The sequence below is a fragment of the Bos javanicus genome, chromosome 4 (genome assembly GCF_032452875.1).
Source record: "Bos javanicus breed banteng chromosome 4, ARS-OSU_banteng_1.0, whole genome shotgun sequence".
NCBI lineage: Eukaryota > Metazoa > Chordata > Mammalia > Artiodactyla > Bovidae > Bos > Bos javanicus.
The window spans coordinates 36,151,536-36,174,548 of NC_083871.1; the positions used below are offsets into that span (position 1 = coordinate 36,151,536).

The 23,013-nt window shown below is 37.4% G+C and overlaps 1 protein-coding gene across 2 annotated transcripts in view; it reads left to right on the forward strand.

Annotated features, from left to right (window-relative positions):
* Window positions 1-23,013, forward strand: part of SEMA3D (semaphorin 3D) — a 228,315-nt gene that overhangs the window by 194,990 nt on the left and 10,312 nt on the right. For both annotated transcript variants that reach the window (XM_061413766.1, XM_061413767.1), the window contains 6 exons: window positions 3,503-3,725; window positions 5,605-5,693; window positions 7,475-7,516; window positions 10,381-10,538; window positions 14,091-14,155; window positions 22,476-22,612. In XM_061413766.1, the coding sequence (XP_061269750.1) occupies window positions 3,503-3,725; window positions 5,605-5,693; window positions 7,475-7,516; window positions 10,381-10,538; window positions 14,091-14,155; window positions 22,476-22,612 (714 nt within the window). The remainder of the gene's footprint in view (window positions 1-3,502; window positions 3,726-5,604; window positions 5,694-7,474; window positions 7,517-10,380; window positions 10,539-14,090; window positions 14,156-22,475; window positions 22,613-23,013) is intronic.

Below are 23,013 nucleotides of genomic sequence, written 5' to 3' on the forward strand. Positions count from 1 at the left end.
CTCTGGTCTTCCGCAATGGAGGCAGACGCTTTAACCTCTGAGCCACCAGGGAAGTACTGGATATAAACAACTCAGTTCAGTGCAGATTATGATTCCAACTTGTTGAAGAGCTAAAATATGGAGAAAGCAAGACTCTCTTATAAACTTTCCTAATACTGCTCATTTTCTTTTCGATGCTTTCCTCATATAGCTAAATTTTTTCATTCCCAAAAGAAATGTATTAGCCAATTAAGAATTCAAGTGTAACAACGGCATTATTCTGAGATAAATTCCTAAACTATAATAAAATAAAGTATATTTAGTTTGTGGGAGGGGAGATATTTGATGAAAAAAGTCAAATATGAAGCAATTCCCTTTTCATAATTTTGGATAGAGGCACATCGAATTCATTTAATTTGTAGCAGTGTAAAATTTTTACTTTTACCACCAGGGGGCAGTGTATACTAACTATTGGATTAGTGGATGCCAAAAGGTACACTTGAAGAGATGGTAGACAAGTGAAAATTCCCTGAGGGTTTCTCCACAGATCGTTTAGGGGAAGAGCTGTTGAACTGCTGAATTGTTCACAGTAAATTTTCACACCAGTTATGAAAAGCTAAATGATTATAATGTCAAACTATTAAAGCTGTTTTACAAGTAATTTTATGACATGTTGATTAGTTCCATTTTATTTTTTAACAATCATGGTTTTAATTTAAAACTGAAATTAAACATTAATTAAAGGAAGTTGAAAATAATGGTGTTTGTAAATAACTTTCTTTCAACTCAAATTTCATGTACCTTTGTAAAAAATAGAGCTCATTTTGGAAACTTTAGAAAATACAGATAAATGGATACAATTTAGACATTTCTTTTGAACTTTAATAAGCAGGATACTTTGTTCTGTAAGGATCTCTTTGATGACTATTAGCCATTCCATCTGCCAACAAGTTAAGACAGTTGTCTTTTGAGATCTGAATTCAAGAAGAGAACAGTGTAAAAGGCAATAGAAATATCTATCACGGGGGTTTTATAGTCAGTTTTCTGAAGTTATACTTCTTGGAAGAAAAGATATGGATGGGAATTACCAATTTTCACCTACGCTAACACAACTAAAAAAGACTATTTCAAAAACTGGAGCCCAAATGGACATGGATAAAAGATTTAAAATGTGTGCACTATTAATGTTTCATTGAGGTATAATTGACATATAGTATATTAGTTTCATGTGTATAACATAATTTGATATTTGTATACACTGAAAGAAATGGTATGGACCTAACAGAAGCAGAAGATAATAAGAAGAGGTGACAAGAATACACAGAACTGTACAAAAAAGATCTTCACGACCCAGATAATCACTATGGTGTGATCACTCACACTCACCTAGAGCCAGATACCCTCGAATGTGAAGTCAAGTGGGCCTTGGGAAGCATCTCGACGAACTAGTGGAGCTAATGGAGGTGATGGAATTACAGTTATGCTATTTCAAATCCTGAAAGATGATGCTGTGAATGTGCTGCACTCAAAATGTCAGCAAGTTGAGAAAACTCAACAGTGGCCACAGGACTGGAAAAGGTCAGTTTTCATTCCAATCCCAAAGAAAGGCAATGCCAAAGAATGCTCAAACTACTGCACAATTGCACTCATCTCACACACTAGTAAAGTAATGCTCAAAATTCTCCAAGCCAGGCTTCAGCAATACATGAACTGTGAACTTCCAGATGTTCAAGCTGGTTTTAGAAAAGGCAGAGGAACCAGAGATCAAATTACCAACATCTGCTGGATCATGGGAAAAGGAAGAGAGTTCAAGAAAAACATCTATTTCTGATTTATTGACTATGCCAAAGCTTTTGACTGTGTGGATCACAATAAACTGTGGAAAATTCAGACCACCTGACCTGCCTCTTGAGAAACCTGTATGCAGGTCAGGAAGCAACAGTTAAAACTGGACATGGAACAACAGACTGGTTCCAAATAGGAAAAGGAGTACGTCAAGGCTGTATATTGTCACCCTGCTTATTTAACTTAAATGCAGAGTACATCATGAGAAACGCTGGGCTGGAAGAAGCATAAGCTAGAATCAAGATTGCCAGGAGAAATGTTAATAACCTCAGATATGCAGATAACACCACCCTTATGGCAGAAAGTGAAGAAGAACTAAAGAGCCTCTGGATGAAAGTGAAAGAGGAGAGTGAAAAAGTTGGCTTAAACCTCAACATTCAGAAAACTAAGATCATGGCATCCGGGCCCATCACCTCATGGCTAATAGATGGGAAACAGTGTTTGATTATTTTGGGAGGGCTCCAAAATGACTGCAGATGGTGATTGCAGCCATGAAATTAAAAGACGCTTACTCCTTGGAAGGAAAGTTATGACCAACCTAGACTGCATATTAAAAAGCAGAGACATTACTTTGTCAACAGAGGTCTGTCTAGTCAAGGCTATGGTTCTTTCAGTAGTCATGTATGGATGTGAGAGTTGGACTACAAAGAAAGCTGAGCACAGAATAATCGATGCTTTTGAACTGTGGTGTTGGAGAAGACTCTTGAGAGTACCTTGGACTGCAAGGAGATCCAACCAGTCCATCCTAAAATAGATCAGTCCTGGGTGTTCATTGGAAGGACTGATGTTTAAGCTGAAACTCCAATACTTTGGCCACCTGAGGCAAAGAGCTGGCTCATTTGAAAAGACCCTGATGCTGGGAAAGATTGAGGGCGGTAGGAGAAGGGGACGACAGAGGGTGAGATGGTTGGATGGCATCGCTGACTCAATGGACATGGGTTTGGGTAGACTCCGGCAGTTGGTTATGGCCAGGGAGGCCTGGTGTGCTGCAGTTCATGGGGTCACAAAGAGTCAGACACCACTGAGTGACTGAAATGAACTGAAAGATGATCGCAATAGGTGTAGATAGCATCAGTTGCCATCCATAGTTATTTTTTTTTCTCTTGATCAGAATTTTTAAAATTTATTTTCTTAGCAACTTTCAAATACGTAATACAGTGTCTGTAACTAATAGCCACCATACATCACCAGGACTTATTTTATAGCTAGAGGTTTATACCTTTTGACTCCTTTCACCCATTTTGCCCATCCCTCACCCCCAACTTCCGGCAGCCACCAATCTGTTCTCTGTATCCACGAGCTCTTCTGTTTGTCCCATTGTTTAGATTACCCATATATAAGTGAGATCATACAGTATTTATCTTTCTTTCTTTGACTTATTTCACTTAGCATAATACCCTCAAGGTCCATCTATGTTGTTGCAAAAGGTAAGATTTCATTTTTTGTGTGGCTGAATAATATTTCTTTGTAATATTTTAGAATATCTTTGAAAGCAAAAACTTGATTTAAATACACTCACGGCGAACTGTATGTATTTATATCTTGATGTGAGTTCACGTTGATCCTATTGACCATTCCTTTAATATTACCAGTAATAAACTTTAAAAACTTTGAAAGTAAATGAAATTTTCTCAGGTGCATGAATAATGTCTTTACTCCCCGCCTCATTTCTTTTCAGTGTCCAAGCAAAACCTATGACCCACTGATCAAATCCACCCGAGATTTTCCAGATGATGTCATCAGTTTCATAAAGCGGCACCCTGTGATGTATAAATCAGTATATCCAGTTCTGGGACGACCAATGTTCAAGCGAATCAATGTGGATTACAGACTGACACAGATCGTGGTAGATCACGTCGTCGCAGAAGATGGCCAGTATGATGTGATGTTTCTTGGAACAGGTATGCTAGGGCCAGGTTACGCTTTCTTTCACATGAATTTTTCATTAGACAAACAAAAAATTCAGAAAAGTCTACTGATCAAAATCAAAATGAGTAATTATGAGTTCATACCTCGCCGATGTTTTTTTTTTAACTTGCATAACAAGTGCTTTTAATTGACCATCATACCTATCTTCCAGCCTCCATTAGAGTTGTGTGAGATTTCAAAACATATTTCTGTAATACAACTGCAGTGCGCCTGCTATAGATGAGGTGCTCAATACATATTTGCTGAATGACTATGGACTGAAACAAGTAGGCAAAGAAAAGTTTCTCTATCTTCAAACTTCACATTTCTTTCTTTCTACAGAGATATTTGACAATTCTATCCCAAAGGATTCCTTCACCCAGTTTTGAGAATCCCTGACTTAGCTGACATAAGATGGCTTTTCAAAAAAGTTAATCATTAATTTGTAAATAACTTAAAGTAAGAACTTCTTGGTAATTATTTTTCCTGCCCTTGAATTTTCTGGATTAATTATTCATTATTAGAACCCATTTTATTTACTTTTTGACTGCCAGCTTATTAAAATGATTACTTTTTCTAGGAAAAGAAATATTATTTGGTGCATTTCAAAAAAGTAGTATCTAATAATGTACTGTGAATTCTAATGGCAATAAAAATAGCATGTATTTTTAAAACAAAAGCACTGCATCTGGATAATGTATAATTTGATGAATCAAGCATTGCTTAAAAAAAAATTGAATTTTGATGAGTTTTGAAGAAATTGACACTTTTACTAAAAAAGGTTTTTAGGACTATCCTAAAACAATTTTAGGATAATTTTATTTCTAAAAGTGTATTGGTTTTACAAAAGTTAGGAAGCATTCAAGAACTCCTATTGTCAAACCTGATTATGCTGCAGATGGTGGTACCAAGGCCCAGGGAAAAAAAGTGGCGTTTTCCAGACTACAGAGATTACTACTGAAGCATCAAAACATGAAATAATTAGTTTGTCATTAATTCTAATGAGTTTGCCTCTTAATTGCATGGCCCACCCGAAGCTCATTCCTAGCTCTTCAACATTTCTGGGTCAGAAAAGCCATTTAGCCACTAGGTGGTACTACCTAACTTTTATTGAGAAAATTATAAGGATACTGAGGTAGACTTATTTCCAAATATGGTATTTGGAAAATGTATATTTAATATTTTTCAAAGATTCTAGAATCATTTAAAAACAATTCACGCTGCTTTGTACAAACAGGATTATTACCATACATGTTTACATACTCTGACCACAGTGCTCAGAAGTTTATAAGCAACTATTTTTAATTTATTTTTATACAGGTCAGTCTAGACATTAATCTCCAAATGGAAATTTTTTTTCTTTTTCTAAAATGTTCTTTTGATCATCTTTCTGTAATTACATGCCACCTTGTGGAACTGCAATGTATTATTAATCTTGTGATAATTTAAAATTCTAAAATAATTTTCGATAAAAACTTTACTTTCTAGCCCATTAATGTTTCTGTCAGTTAAATACATTTGATTAGTAGTGGCCACTTTTCTCATATAGATACCTCAATGATGTTTCTCTTTTGTTGTCATTTCAACTAAGTTTTAAAGGAGACATAGATATTCCTATGCTAGGAATACACTCCAAGTATGTGTCTTTTAATATTTTATTTATAAACATATGTTCTATGAGCTGAAAGCTATATTTCAGAAGAGGAGAATCATATATTAATAAATTAAGCTTCATTTCTTGCATGCTTTATTTAACCTGATTTCTTGAAAGGCATTAAGAAAAAAAAATGAGGGGAGCAATGTGAAGGTTGCTAATAAATGTTTAAATATTGAAGTAGAAACATAAGAATCATGGGTAATGTATTTTTTCAGACATTGGAACAGTCCTAAAAGTTGTCAGCATTTCAAAGGAGAAGTGGAATATAGAAGAGGTAGTACTGGAGGAGTTACAGATATTCAAGGTAAGACTTAGGCCAGAGTTCCGGGAGAAGAGACAGTGAACCTAAGCAGTTCTTATATGGGACGTGTTTGTCTCAATATATCATCACTTTTTCTGGAGAAGTCTTTGCAGTTAACTCCTTTATTTTTTGTTTCCTTAAGTGAAGGAAAAAAGTTTAAAAAGCAACCAAAGTAGGACTCACTTTCCCCTGTAGAATATAACTGAGATTGGGACTCCTGGGACTACCCCTCATGACTGAGTTTTCCAAGCTTATGCTCAGACAAATCAGTACAGTAGATGAAAGCCTGGGATCTCTTTTACTATCCAGATGCTTTTCTGCTTTATAAATTTTACTTTTCAGTTTTTCCTCAGTTGAATTTGAGAAAACTGAAAAGTGTATAAATCATGTTTCCCTGCATTTGTATAAGGATTTTTTTTTTTTAATTGCATGATAGTAAATCTTTATGTATGCTAAGTTCCTCTCAATTGCCCAAAACATTAGTAGATCTAAAATAATAGTTCTCCAGATTTGGGGAATATCCTTAGACTTTTAACAGTAAATCTGAATTGTGGCATTCTTTGTAGATGTTCAGTGAGATTCAGTTCAAAGTTATTTTCTAAAAATGAAATTAGAAATAAAGTTGCATTTCTTAGAAGAGCTTTTGAAAAATATGTTGCGTCTTTTGTAACATTTTTGTTGAGACAACTTATTAAACTATACTGTTTCCATGTGAACATCTATTGTCATAAAAGAGAATAGACCCTCCACTGAGAGGGGCTCAAGTTAATTAACATGCCGGGTTCCACTGGTTCCTGTTTACACCGTGATGATACTAGTGGTCCAGGAGTTAACAAGAACAAGACCTGCTGTCTGCCATCTACTGAAAACAAAGCCTTGGGTAGTTCCCAAGGGAGAAGTCAATGTCAAATATAAGTGTGAACCCAGAGGCCAAATAAAGCCCCCACAACACATGTAGGCATGTTAGACTGAGTCTGTTCAGTGGTTGTTAGTGGTCAAGAGGAATTGTTTGGAAGGATTCCACTCTTCAGATTAAACAATGAACCTGTCTGCTTAATTCATTTTAAAAAATTATTTGATAGAACTTCCTCATTTAACATTTTTCTTTTCCTTTCTTTCATATACTTCCTTAAATTTTTTATATCTATTTTGAGAAATTAATATATAGGGAAAGATTGATGATAGATGAAAACAATTTTAAACATCCCATCATTCTTAGTTTGAGAACTTTTCTGTTCATATTTTAAATTTTATGTTGCTTGCATAGAAATGTATTTCCTACAAATAAAACTTTCTCCCCATGAAATTATACACATCATGTTGTGTAGGGTTCTATAAAGCATATGCTCATTCACAAGGAGCACTATAACTCTTTAGAATTCTGCTACTTGAACAAGTTTTGAACTACTGATCTAAGTGAGAGCAAAAAGAGGCAATAAATAATTATGGAGATGTTCTTGTCAACACTAGTTTGAATTATGTGGAAGCAGTTAAGATAAGCAAAGTCAGAAGAGGGAGAAACCTTATGGGTAACTGGGAACAATTTGCAATGCAGAATGCCTTCACATATATTTAGGTAATTTTTCTTTAATAAGAAACTATTTTGATAATTTTTATTAAGGTTAAATCACTGCACATGGAAAGGAAATAGCAAACATTAAGATCTTTTTCTCCTCTACATAAAAGAGCCTTGAAGTTTACTCCAATTATCTTTGGTACAAGATAAAATATTGGCTACTATAAAAGACTGTTCATGATTACTAACAGTTAATTTCTATTTTCAGCATTCATCAATCATCTTGAACATGGAGTTGTCTCTGAAGCAGGTACTTTCTAATATTTGTGTAAAAATTAGCCACAAAAGGAAGACTGTTTGAATCAAAGTTTGTTTTAGGGAAAATCCACTGAGGCAGGAAGTTAAATTATAAATCTATAAAAAGCTTTAGATTGTTTCTTTTGTAACTGATTATTGGGCATTGTTTCAGCCTTGCCTTAGGAGACATGGAACCCAATTTCATTAATTGAATAATACATTCTCCCTTTCTTTGGCTCTTGAAAATTGAGCTCACTTCCCTAGTCTCATGAGAATGCCATTCTGTCAAGGCTGTAAAGTAATTCATGTAACAATAGAATACTAGCACTAAACATTAAAAATGGTTTTTAATCAGGGAGTGTAGGAGTTAGACTGCAGTGGAAAACAGCCCAATAGTTAACCTCCAACCTTCTACTTAATATCTTACTCCAGGAGTCAATTTCCTCAACAGTAAAGTTAGAAGAATAATATCTACCTCCTAATAAATTGGATGGTGTATGCAAAATTCTAGACAGAGAGCTGGAACTTTCTAACTGTAAAATAGATGGTAGCTAATAATAACAATAATAATATTTAATATGATGTCTCAGTTCTTGGATATGATACCCCAAACCCCAGTTGATTCAAGAGGTTCAGACTTGCATTACCATTTCTATACATACTCTAGATATATAAGTAAAACACATGATAGGTAATATGTTCAACATTAAGTTGTTGCTAAAATTGTCTTAATCCGTAGAGTAAGTACACTTAGTATGATACAAGGATTATTAGGAAAATATCCAAGTAGATTTCTTCTTCAGTCTTTTCTGTTAATTTGTTCATTCATTCAACATTTAGTTCCTGAAGGCCTGCTACTGTCCTTGGAGGGTACAGAAATGGATGAATGGCATAAGTCTTCATCTCTAGAAACTCTTGTGGAACTGAAAGGCAAAGGCCCATGCAAACACAGTAGTGCAAAAATGGAACCATGTACTAGGAGACGGAAAAGAGAGGAACTGATGGAAAAGAGGGTCAGGGGAGCAGGGGGAGGAAGCTAAGAGAAAGGCAACTTGAGCTATGAAAGCTCTTGCAGTTAATCAGACAGAAAGAAGGATGGGATGGAGAAGCCAAGTAGGAGTGGGGAACACTTGAAAAGGTGTAAAGAGTGAAAGATTGTAACTTATCCTGCTAAGTTTGTGTACAGTTGGAGCAAAGAGCATACCTATGCTTATGGAGCAAGGAGACTAGAAAGGAACCTGGGGAAGTAAAACAGCAGAAGAGTAGACACATCTTTGCATGGATGCCCTCCTGAGAAGTTTGACATGTTTATCCAAGACAGTGAAAACCCTGAAAGATTTTAAGCAGGAGGGTGTCATGGTAAGATTTTCCTCTTAGAGAGAGCAGTCTGGTGTGGCAGTGTGGAAGATGGATTGAGTCCTGGTGTAATAGTAGGACACTTACAAGTGATCCTGGAAAGAGATGATAAGGACTTGAGACAAAGGCAGTGGAGAGGGAGGAGGAAGTAGATTAGAGAGTTCTGTATGAGAGAATGGAGAGATAAGGTGGCAGATGGAATGAGAGTGAAGGAAGATTCAGAGACAACTCCCAGATTTGTGCCTTGGGTGACTGGGATGCTGTCTCTTGGTCAGGTAGGGTAGGAAGTGACTTCCCTGGTGGTCCAGTGGCTAAGACTCCATGCTTCCACTTCAAGGGGCACAGGTTCCATCCCTGGTTGGGGAACTAAGAATTCCACATACCACACAGCTAAAAGAAAAAGAAAGATACGGTAGGAAGCGTAGATTTGGGGAATCAGTATGTGCATATTTATGTTGTTTTCAAGATACCACTGAGTCTTTGTACAGGAAGAAGAGAACTGAAAAGAAGGAAACCCAACATTCACTGCAGAGAAAGGAGTCATCAAACAAAACAGAAATCTTAGACAGAAATAAAGAGGGAGAACAGGAGAAAAGGAAGAGTTTCAAGGACATTATAGAGAATTATATAGTAAAATAAATACTAAACAATATATGCATTTAGCCTCTTGGAAGGCTTAACTGGCAGATTAGTGGCTGGTAGGGATATAAGACAGATTGCTATAGGTAGAGTACACATCTGTTATTTGTGCCAGTATCTATTTCTAGATTTTTTTCCCCTCCATTTAAAGTTTGGTATGTCTGCTAGACTTGACCACATGTCATTTGAAGACACAGACAATGGCTTGTTCACTTGGATGATCCCTCCCCTCTGCCACCACCACATGTCCTCAAATAGATTCATGTAAGGATGTGAGGATGTGGTGCCTTATTTTTAGGACTTATTTTCAAAATGTAATTTCATTTGCTGAGTTGTCAGTATCCTGCAGGCTTTTACGTGTGATACAGCATCCCATAAGCCTCCTTAATACTTTCTTCACAGTGATACCAAACACTTTCTGTCTCATTTATAACTCATTTTCCTTCAGGGATCCATACTTCATTAGCAAATGAAATGGTTAGTTAAAACCACAGAAAAAGTTCTAGAAACCTCCTTTTGGTCATTTCTTATGGCAGGAGAAGACCGACAGTGTTGCCTATAGCATCTGTGCTTGATATAATCTACCAAAGTGTATTTTCAACTATTGAGAAAGAATTTGACATCTTAATTCCTCAGTCTAGCAGCTGGTTTTTTACCTTCTGAAATTACTGCCAAGGTTACTCTAGCTCTATAGAATGCTGTCCAATTCAGGATCAACACCTTCAAACCACCATCCAGCCAGACTGAAGACTGACTTATCTTACTCTTCCTGTGGAACCCGAGGAGACAGATTTAGATCTGTGATATGATATTCAAGAAAGGGAAGTTCTTAAGAGTAGGCTGAAAGATGCTTCTAATGCATTTGTTTTGCCTGATTTGCAGCAACAATTGTATGTTGGTTCCCGAGACGGATTGGTTCAGCTTTCCTTGCACAGATGCAACACTTATGGGAAAGCGTGCGCAGACTGTTGTCTTGCCCGAGACCCCTACTGTGCCTGGGATGGACATGCATGCTCTCAATATGTGCCCACTTCAAAAAGGTGAGCATCACCTCACGTTAAGAGGAAGCCTTCCACTTTACATGACGAACAGCTCACATGAAGTTGTGAGTAAAAGTTGGCCAATTTCTCTTGTAGTTAGTTTAAAGACAAAACATACAGGAAACATGGTCTATGGTAGGGATATTATAATGTAAGTGTTTTATAGTTTTTCATAAAGCTAAATTTAAGGAGGATAAAATAGAATGTTCTGAAATCTAGAAATGTGGAGGTTTTACCACAGCAGGTTTGTTTGTCTGACACACAGCAAGCCAGTTGTGGAGATGCCAATGTTTGCAGCAGAGAACGGGGTTTATTCATGAGGCAGTCAAGCGAGGAGACAGGAAACAAGTCTCAAATCCACCTCCCCAAAGGTGAGAGACTCAGGATGTGTATGAGATAAACCTGAGACCTGGGGAGCCTAGGAAAGGTAACTGGAGATAGAAAAGGTGAGATAAGCAATGGCCTGTGCAGATGGAACTAAGCTACAGGCTTCTTCCTGGGATGCAGGCTCGGAGGGTGGAGTTTTGGCCTCTGATGTCAAAAGGTCACTGGACACTCTCACATGCCCAGAGGGAAAGCCAATGCCCTAACTGGCTAGAGCTCAAACAGGACACACCCAACTCCAACAGCTTGGACAAAAAGTTTATTTGTTCAGGTTACCCGAGGCTTGGAGATATGCACCTTTTTGTAGCAACAATTAAAGCAAGCTTGATCAATGAAGCCCGTTACAGGTTTAATGGATTTAACTGATAACTCTTGATTTCAGAGCTTTAAAAAATTCTGATAATTGTTTATATCCTTTGCCTTCATCTTTGTCAGAAAGCACAAAAAGTTTGCTTTCTTTACTATTCTAGCCTTTGTACATTCTTCCTTTCTTCCCATATTTATAAATACGTATATACTCATAGTCAGTTCAGTTCAGTCACTCAGTCGTGTCCGACTCTTTGAGACCCCATGAATTGCAGCACACCAGGCCTCCCTGTCCATCACCAACTCCCTGAGTTTACTCAAACTCATGTCCATCAAATCGGTGATGCCATCCAGCCATCTCATCCTCTGTCGTTCCCTTCTCCTCCTGCCCCCAATCCCTCCCAGCATCAGAGTCTTTTCCAATGAGTCAACTCTTTGCATGAGGTGGCCAAAGTACCGGAGTTTCAGCTTTAGCATCAGTCCTTCCAAAGAACACCCAGGGCTGATCTTCTTTAGAATGGACTGGTTGGATCTCCTTGCAGTCCAAGGGACTCTCAAGAGTCTTCTCCAACACCACATTTCAAAAGCATCAATTCTTCGGTGCTCAGCTTTCTTCACAGTCCAACTCTCACATCTGTACATGACCACTGGAAAAACCACAGCCCTGACTAGACGGACCTTTGTTGGCAAAGTAATGTCTCTGCTTTTCAATATGCTCTCTAGGTTGGTCATAACTTTCCTTCCAAGGAGTAAGCGTCTTTTAATTTCATGGCTGCAGTCACCATCTGCAGTGATTTTGGAGCCCCAAAAAATAGTCTGACACTGTTTCCACTGTTTCCCCATCTCTTTGCCATGAAATGATGGGACCAGATGCCATGATCTTTGTCTTCTGAATGTTGAGCTTTAAGCCAACTTTTTAACTCTCCTTTTTCACTTTCATCAAGAGGCTTTTTAGTTCCTCTTCACTTTCTGCCATAAGGGTGGTGTCATCTGCATATCTGAGGTTATTGATATTTCTTCCGGTAATCTTGATTCCAGCTTGTACTTAATGTATGTTTTTGTAATACTGTAGATTATATACAGCTCACAGTACATCCCAGTGGTTATGTGGAATTTTGCTTTTACTCCAACTTGGCCAATTTCTGCCACCCAGATATGCTTTAAATATCAAACTATGTCCCACTGTTTGTAACTTATTGCTTTATGTACTCTTAAAAGTAATGTCATTGTAGGCCAACAGTATCCTGGCTAGGAATTTATTTACACACACACAGGCAAAAAGGTACCGCAAATTATATGTTTGCTCATTTCAGCACTGTTTTCAATAGCAAAATTATTGGAAACAACCTGAGTGCTCATTAATATGAGTTATGGTGGCTGATATATTAAAATATCATTATTTTAAAATGTGGTTTACAGTAACACTATTTATTTATTAAAGTATCACCCAAAGTATATTTTGTTCTAGGTAAAATGTCAGAAAACTGTATATATATATATTTTTTTAATCTTTAGGTCTTAACAAGATAGCAGGTGAGCATACAATAGTCCTACTACTATATATTTACTTCTATTTTTTGAAAGTTAACTGATCTGTTAAATTGTAAATTCTAGTATCTCAGATTGAATGTATAGTACAAAAACAGACACAATGCCAAGACTTTTTTATATTCTCTGAAATCTCTGAATTGAATCTAAGTTTAAAGTAAAAAGTCACAACATTTTTGTTAGTTTTTGACGAAGAATATACTCATCCTAGGTAATCTTTGGGCAATGCTTTTCTTTTCTAGAACCTAAAAAACAGGAATGCTCATTAGTTGGTAATGAGCCTTCAGTTTGATGAATTGATCCTGTTCCTTATGAATCCAAGATTTAAAAACATTCTTGACCTTATGTACCTTATGTACCTTATACCATCATATTTTTTTCTTTTTGTATTTCCCAGGACTGCATCTCTGATCTTGCAGACATGCCACTGTGATGTTCTCCCTTACCTAACATAATGTTTGTGCGAGCCAAAAAATGTGTATGATAGATGAATCTTCCACAAGACTGTCATCCAGTCAACGTTTCCCTTAAGGAACACCCTAGTATCACAGAATGTTCATTGTGACATCTGTGATCTCTGATGTGGCAACATAAAATAGCCAAAGCAAATGAAACTGCACACTGAGTGTAAGATTTATTTAATTTAGATGTAGCAGATTTTTTTATATACAATAGTTATCATTTTCTCTTCAGGAAAACATGTGACAATAATGTACAAGGCCATTACTTTATTGTTACTATTATTAGCACCACTATGAGAGAAACATTGTGAACTGTGTCAGTAGATAGAAATAACATCTAGCCATTCATGCCATTTCAAACTTGTACTTCTGTTTCAAATAATATCTATCTTGTTGTTTAATCACATAAATAATGAATCTTCATATGATAAAGCATTTTATACTTATGTGTACTTTCTTACCCACTGACTAAAGCTCTTTTATATCTTATTACACTGAAAAAAAGAAGATACAAATAGTTACCCCCCCCCCCATTGAGTGTAAATAAAAACTGGAGCACATTTATATTCAACCTGTTATACTGAATAATTTGTCAAAATCAAAGAAAAATTGTGGTGGCTAAATAAAATGCAGATCATCTTATTGCTAAAACAAGATCCATTCTGTTAGGACTCTACCTAACTAGTATTACTTGGATTAATGTTGCAGTGATTGGAATACTGACCTGCATTTAAGTTAAGCAGTGAAACAAGTACAGTTCTGCTTCTGCTACTGTTATTAGTATTAGATGTAGACTTTTTATATTCCAGATATCATGCTTGAAGTTCTAAACAGTTTAATCCCTTTTCCATAGGCGAGCTAGACGCCAAGATGTGAAGTATGGGGACCCAATCACCCAGTGCTGGGACATAGAAGACAGTAAGTATAGGTCTACTATTCTTTACTCCCATTGAAAACTGTAAGCCTGATCTTTGTGTGTCTTTTTTATTATATGACTTAAAACATCTTTTATGTAGGAAGATCCCATTTTGTGTAACTCTTGTGCTCTGGAAAAGCAATAGAAATAAATCAGCCCCCTGTTCACATGCCTAAGTGAATATAATTCTTTGTTATATTGTTATTTGTTTCATATGGCTTTTAAAATTCCTATACCTTTTCCCTCCTTTTTTACTGCCTTGTCCATCCTTGTAAAGTTTGAAACTACCATTAGAGATAAAGCAGAATATAGTCCAGAACATACGGACATTTAGACCGTCCCAGAAGAGACCCTCCAAGAAAAGTTTGATAAAAGGGCTGGACTTAATTGGAAAGAAACTTTAGGTAGCCTGTGCATTATTTGTATTCACTTATTAATTCATGTACCATTCAATCAGTAAATATTTATTAAGTGAGTTCCACGTGCATATAATTGACCCGGTCATACTTTGAGACTAAGAGACTCCTTAGATAACTTACAGTTCTTTGGGGAGACGTCATAAGGTACAAATCGTGATGTGGGAGTTTAGGGGGAAAAAAAAAATGAGCAATCACCAGAGGCTGTATTATTCAGAGAAAATGTCAAAGAAGGGAGGATCTTGAAAGTCTGAGTGTGAGAAGGGAGGAGTAGAAAATTGAGAGAAAGTCTGTTGAGTGACTCTGGTAACAGAGAATACAATCTGTAAACGTGTATATTCCAGAGCTTTAATTACTTTCCACTCTCAAGCTCTGCCTTCAGATAGAAAATATATGCACACAAGTGCATGCACACACACAAACACACATGCAACTGGAGGAAGAGCGGAACTGCCTTCCCGTCATCACAATGTGAGTAACCACCCACCACTGAATAAACAACCCACATTTCATAGTCTGTAACTGGTGGTCTGGCAGAGTGTTCTTAATTTAAAAACAAAACAATTGTTTATAATTTAAAGTATCATTCTTCTGAAAAACAAGCTCTAGTCCAGAATAGGACGTTTGTTTTCTTGTTCCAGCGTGCAGGTGACTCACTGTAACAGCCTGTGTTTTATTTAGCAATCATTACTGTGTGCTGTGCATACAGGTTTTCACACATGCATATGAGATTAGCAGGGACTGTTTTAGGTACGGTGGATATGCTCAGGAGTAAAGAATCCTCCTGCCAATGCAGGAGATGCACATTCCATCCCTGGGTCAGGAAGATTCCCGGGAGAAGGAAATGGCAACCCACTCCAGTGTTCTTGCCTGGAAAACCCCATGGATAGAGGAGCCTGGCAGGGCTACAGTCCACAGGTCACAAAAGAATTGAAAACAACTTAGCGACTAAATGGCAACAAATGAACGAAAAAGAAAACAACCTGCACATTCAGGGATTTTAAATTTAAGTGTGTGTTAGGGGAGGGAGCAAGCAACAAACATAAAAACAAGTAAAATATATGCCATGTTATGAGGACTTATAAAAGACTGTTGCTGCCTAAGGCACTCACAATCTCTGTCTCCACTTCATCACATCCCCTTCTTGTTATGCTCCATTGTACATTGCCTTTTCTAAGCACCATCACCACTCTAACTCAGTCCAGTTTTTATCAAGATCACCAAGTGATTTCCTCCCTTGCCAAATCCAATGCACACTTTTTAGCACGCACTATTACTCTCTAGCTCCCTTGTCCCTGAAACACTTTCTTCACTTGGCTTCCATGCAGTGGTGCAGTGATATGCTGGAGCCAGTTTTTATGGCCCCATGAGAGCTGATTGTTTATTATGTAGGGCATTTTTGAGCTGGTTTTAAACCATTGGTACCTTGAATCAGCCATGGTGGGAGTTCTTATACCAGAAAAATCAGCAAGCTCTACAAATCAGGTCCTTGCATTTACAGAGATGGTCTCCCAGCACAGGTATGCTTCATGGCACCACATGGAAAACTTCGGGTTTTTCTTTTACCATATAGGCTTCTCCTTCTGAGTGTTCTTAACTTTCCTTTTCATTCTACTACCTAAACATTCCATCTCTGTCTATTCACTCCTTAACACCATCCATTTCAATACTATCAGAGGCTTTTTTTTTTAATTGAAGTATAGTTGATTTACAGTGTTGTGTTAGTTTCTGGTGTACAGCAAAGTGATTTAGTTATTTTGTTGTTCAGTTGCTAAGTTGTGTCAGACTCTCTATGACTCCATGGACTGTAGACTGCCAAGTTTCTCTGTCAATGGGATTTTCCAGGCAAGAACACTGGAGTGGGTTGCCATTTCCTTCTCCAGGGAATCTTCCCAAGCCAGGGATCGAACCTGTGTCTCCTGCATTGGCAGGCTGATTCTTGACTACCTGAGCCATCAGGGAAGCCGTATATATTTATTCTTCTTCATATCTTTTCCATTATGGTTTAACAGGATATTGAGTATAGTTCCCTGTGAAATACAGTAATTGTTGTTGTTCAGTCACCCAGTCATGTCTGGATCTTTGCAACCCCATAGACTGTGGCACACCAGGGCTCCCAGTCCCTCACCATCTCCTGGAGTTTGCCCAAGTTCATGTCCATTGCATTGGTGATGCCATCGAGCTATCTCATCCTCTCATGCCCTCTTCTCCTTCTGGCCTCAATCTTTCCCAGCATCAGGGACTTTTCCAGTGAGTCGGCTGTTCACATCAAGTGACCAAAATACTGGAACTTCAGCATCAGTCCCTCCAATTCAGGGTTGATTTCCCTTAAGATTGATTGGTTTCATCTCCTTGCAGTCCAAGAGACTCAGGAATCTTCTCCAGCACCACAGTTGGAAGACATCAACTCTCTCTGGTGCTCTGCCTTCTTTATGGTCCAGCTCTCACAACCATATGTGACCACGGGGAAGACCATAGCCTTGACTATACAGACATTTGTCAGCAGTGTAACATCTCTGCTTTTCAACACACTGTCTAGGTTTGTCATAGCTTTCCTGCTGAGAAGCGGTCATCTTCTATAGAGTAGGACCTTTTTTTTTTTTTTTTAATCCATTCTAATATATAATAGTTGTATCCACTATTCCCACAACCTCAATCCATCACTTCCTTATCCCCTTCCCCCTTGGCAACCCTTAGTCTTTTTTCTGTGTGGGTGAATCTGTTTCATTAATAAGTTCATTTGTGTCATATTTTAAGTTCCACATATAAGTGACATATGGTATATGTCTTCTTCTTTCTGACCTACTTAGTATGATAATCTCTAGGATCATCCATGCAGAAATGCACATGTCATTATTGCATTTCTGTTTATGGCTGTGTACTATTCCATTATATATACATGTGTGTATATGAACATTATGAAAATCTTCTTTATCCATTCATCTGTTGATGGACATTTAGGTTGCTTCCATGTCTTAACTGTTGTAAATATTGCTGCCGTAAACATTTAGACTATGTGTGCGTGTGTGCTAAGTTGCTTCAGTCATGTCAGACGCTTTGGGTTGGACTGTAGCCCACCAGGCTCCTCTGTCCATGGGATTCTCCAAGCAAGAATACTGGAGTGGGTTTCCATGCCTTTCTCCAGGAGATTTTCCTGACCCATGGATCGAACCTGCGTCCCTTATGTTTTCTTCATTGGCAGGCGGGTTCTTTACCATTAGAACCACCTGGCAAGCCCATGATCTTTTGAAATTAGTTTCTCAAAAGCACTAGTCTGGTTCCTATCTCAGCCCTGTCTGCATTTGTTTCCTCTGTACCTGAAGAACTCTTCACTTCAGGTGTCCACATGGCTCTATCCTCACATCGTTTTATTCCATGATTGAAATGTTAGTATCAGTGTTAATTTCTCAGAGACACCCTTTCTGACCAACCTACCTGAAATACCTTTCTTCCCTTCTATCCCTAATTATTCCCTAATCTGCTATTTTTACTTGTACTGCATAACACAGCCAGATACTATATTATCTATTCATTCACTTGATTACTTTGTCTCTGTCACTGGAATATAAAGGTGGTGAATTTGCCTGCCATAATCACTAACATATTCCCTTCATTGAAAGTAATGCCAGTGTGGTAGGCAAAAAAAAAAAAAGTCTGCATCATACTTAGGTGAAGGAAGGGATACTCAGAGGGATAGCCCTTGAGCTGTTCCTTAAAGAAACAATCACACTTTCCTAAGTAGATTAAGTAACAAGTATTAAAATCAGAAAGGACTCACATAGGTTTGGTTAAGTTCATGACCATCCCTATGTTATTCTACGGAGTTTGTGTTTACCCTGTAAGCGATAAGGAACTATTTCATATTACTAAGAAAAGTTGTTTTTAAAAATAAAAGTAATTTATTTTGGTAGTTTGGTGATTGATTGGAATAGGAGAAGTCAGTGATAGAGAATCAATTGTGAAAATTAAAGTAGAAATTAAGAGGGTATTTTCAAACTAAGGGTTTTCAATCTCAAGGAAGAGAAAGGGTCACATTTGAACAATTGTTTTTGGTAAAGAAGAGAGGAAATGAGTTACTTATAACCCACCATAAATATGCATTGCATTGACCTGGTAATCAAGTTTTGAATAACTGGCAAATAGATGTTTTCTTTCTTCCTTCTTTTGTTCATCAATTGTTATATACTGTGATACTGCACGATTATTAATGATAGTGTTAAAACAATGTTAATGTATATAATCTTGCTGCACTGACATCAGTGACATGTCCTAAGTGTATTATGAAGAAACATTCCAGATATTTCTCTATTAAAAAAATTTTTTTGCTTGCAATCTGAAAGATTAAAATATTCTTTAAAATTGTTTTACACTTACATGAAAGATACATATTCTACTCTTTAAAAACATTATTGCATGCAAATTTTGCACCTTTAAAAATGGATAGTAATAAAACACTTGTGAAAGTGCTGCACTTAATATGCCAGCAAATGTGGAAAACTCAGTAGTGGCCATAGGACTGGAAAAGATCAGTTTTCATTCCAATCCCAAAGAAAGGTAATACCAAAGAATGCTCAAACTACCACACAATTGCACTCATCTCACATGCTAGTAAAGTAATGCTCAAAATTCTCCAAGCCAACCTTCAACAGTTTGTGAACTGTGAACTTCCAGATGTCCAAGCTGGATTTAGAAAAGGCAGAGGAACCAGAGATCAAATTGCCAACATCTGTTGGATCATCAAAAAAGCAATAGAGTTCCAGAAAAACATCTACTTCTGCTTTACTGACTATGCCAAAGCCTTTGACAGTGTGGACCACAAAAAACTGTGGAAAATTCTGAAAGAGATGGGAATACCAGACCACCTGACCTGCCTCCTGGGAAATCTGTATGCAGGTCAGGAGCAACAGTTAGAACTGAACTTGGAACAACAGGCTGGTTCCAAATAGGAAAAGGAGTACATCAAGGCTGTATACTGTCACCCTGCTTATTTAACTTATATGAGAGTACATCATGAGAAACACTGGGCTGGATGAAGCACAAGCTGGAATTAAGATTGCTGGAAGAAATATCAATAACCTCAGATATGCAGATAACACCACCCTTATGGCAGAAAGCGAAGAAGAACTAAAGAGCCTCTTGATGAAAGTGAAAGAGGAGAGTGAAAAAGTTGGGTTAGAACTCAACATTCAGAAAACTAAGATCATGCCATCTGGTTCCATCCCTTCATGGCAAATAGATGGGGAAACAATGAGAGACTTTATTTTTTGGGGCTCCAAAATCACTGCAGATGGTGACTGCAGCCATGAAATTAAAAGACGCTTGCTCCTTGAAAGAAAAGTTATGACCAACCTAGACAGCATATTAAAAAAAGCAGAGACTTTACTTTGCTAACAAAGGTCCGTCTAGTCAAAGCTATGGTTTTTCCAGTAGTCATGTATGGATGTGAGAGTTGGACTATAAAGACAGCTGAGTTCTGAAGAATTGATGCTTTTGAACACACACATATATGTTTAAATTTACAAATAGAAAATTTTAAACTCAGAGATAAACATTATTGGAATATTCAGTAAATTAGTTTGTAGTAAAACTGATGTGGGGATGACTGTGTCAAAGGGTCACTATCTGCTGATTTGAAGATGGATTTCATATAATCAGCTCACTATTTCACTTTTCCAGTTGATTTCACTAATTTTAACATTTACTTAATTGACTAGTTCTTTTGTTGAATCCATCTAATTGAATTTCTCCCAAGCTCTTGCCCTGTCGCCTAACAATCAGCCTGCATCCTCCCTGCTTTGTTCATGAACTCCCTTTGCTCAGGAAAACAGTCTCTGTTACTGTGAAATGATGCATTTCTTTCTTCTCCTTGATCTGCACTGGTGATCTTCCTGTGCATTAGGAATTTATTATCTGAAAATCGTGGCTATAATCTATTGAGTTGGCAGAGAGAGAGAGTGGATAGACTACAGATTTCAAGTGGAATCCATGCATTTTGACAGTTAGATAAGGTTAATTCATAATAGGGTCAGCATGCTTGACTTAATCTTTGCTGGTAAGACACAAATAAGTTCAAAAGAAGTTTCTAAAAAAGAAACCTAACTATTGGATGCATGTGCATTCATGCCATTTGCTGATAATTCAGGGTGCTTAGATTGAAGATTCACTTAGGTCCCTTAAGCCTTACTCTGGTTTATGCCTAAAATGCTAAGTGGGCCCATCTGCAGAATTGAGACATCTGAATATATGTTGAAAAAGTGCATGTTTGGGCCAGGCTGAGAAGCTGTCATTTTTTGTTTGATCAAATTTGAGCTGCAGATCTTAGATCACACATGGGACACAGCCTTTGGCTACTCTGGATGGAATGTATTTCAGATGGTGCAGTTGATTTATAAGAAGAAGGTGTCTGAGACACTGATCCTTTAGCCTCCCATTGACTGTCTTATTGCAGATGCATGTGGGGCTATAATATCCCTCTCTGAATAAAAGAGAACCTTTTGGGGGTAGATAATATCCTGATTCAGAGTATTAGAATATCCAGTGTATTAGCGTCATCATAGAATTTCATCAAGTATAGAGAAGTACACTTACTTTTCTGATACTGAAATGTCATATGGTCATAACATACAGTTTGTGGTCAGCTCTGTGGACCAGTTCATAATGAATTTCTCTTTAAAGGTGAAATAAATTTCTATTGCAGAACTATCTACAAAATTGGTTCTATTTTCTACAAATTAAAAGATTTAAAGTTAAAAGATGTTGAAGTTTATTCAGTGCAACTCAAAGAGGCTCAATGTTAGTTATATATTGTGAATTCTTATTTAAAAAAGAAACTTCAAAAGTTAATATATTGATGAAAGAATAAAAACTGAAATGCTAGGATAGAGTTTGCATTTTACTCATAGGTAACAAATACTATGGGCTGGAAGAAGCACAAGCTGGAATCAAGATTGCCAGGAGAAATATCAGTAACCTCAGATATGCAGATGACACCACCCTTATGGCAGAAAGTGAAGAGGAACTAAAAAGCCTCTTGATGAAAGTGAAAGTGGAGAGTGAAAAAGTTGGCTTAAAGCTCAACATTCAGAAGACGAAGATCATGGCATCTGGTCCCATCACTTCATGGAAAATAGATGGGGAAACAGTGGAAACAGTGTCAGACTTTATTTTTTTGGGCTCCAAAATCACTGCAGATGGTGACTGCAGCCATGAAATTAAAAGACGCTTACTCCTTGGAAGAAAAGTTATGACCAACCTAGATAGCATATTGAAAAGCATAGACATTACTTTGCCAACAAAGGTCCATCTAGTCAAGGCTATGGTTTTTCCAGTCGTCATGTATGGATTTGAGAGTTAGACTGTGAAGAAAGCTGAGCACCGAAAAATTGATGCTTTTGAACTGTGGTGTTGGAGAAGACTCTTGAGAATCCCTTGGACTGCAAGGAGATCCAACCAGTCCATTCTGAAGGAGATCAGCCCTGGGATTTCTTTGGAAGGAATGATGCTAAAGCTGAAACTCCAGTACTTTGGCCACCTCATGCGAAGAGTTGACTCATTGGAAAAAACTCTGATGCTGGGAGGGATTGGGGGCAGGAGGAGAAGGGGACGACAGAGGATGAGATGGCTGGATAGCATCACTGACTCGATGGACGTGAGTCTGAGTGGACTCTGGGAGTTGGTGATGGACAGGGTGACCTGGCGTGCTGCGATTCATGGGGTCTCAAAGAGTCGGACACGACTGAGTGACTGAACTGAACTGAACTGAACAAATACTATGCTATGAATTTCATTTCTCTTTAATAATGTATATGAATCTTTCCCTCATGGCATCTGTTCTAAATCAGTCTGTTTTCCCATTGCTTTTAAAATCAGGTCTAGGTTAATCTCCTATTCTATGTTTGCTTTCCAGGCATTAGTGAACCTGCTGATGAAAAGGTGATTTTTGGCATTGAATTTAATTCAACCTTTCTGGAATGTATACCTAAATCCCAGCAAGCATCTGTTAAGTGGTATATCCAGCGGTCAGGAGATGAACATCGAGAGGAGGTAAGTTATAGTCATCAAAGAAAGATCACCTTGAGGGAAAGAGTGTAAAACTTACATCAAATTTAGGTTGTGCGAGAAGATGTTCAACTTTTAGTGCCAAATGCAGTTCTTATCACTACTTGATAAAAAGGAAAGTAAAATTTTATACTCTGGTATCCAAGGTAACAATGCCTTTGAGAGACAAATAGCCCAATTTAATGCAAATGTGTTAATGAAATACATTTAGAAGCAGACAAATAAACAAATGTACATGATTCTTCCTCAACTTCTTGTTTTTCATAGATTCTTTATATTTTAGAACAATTCTTGATCAAGAATGAGACTTTCCCTAACAGTAGCACAATGACTAAATTCTAACTCACCTTGTATTCAGTTTAGACTATAAAATGAAACATGTCAAA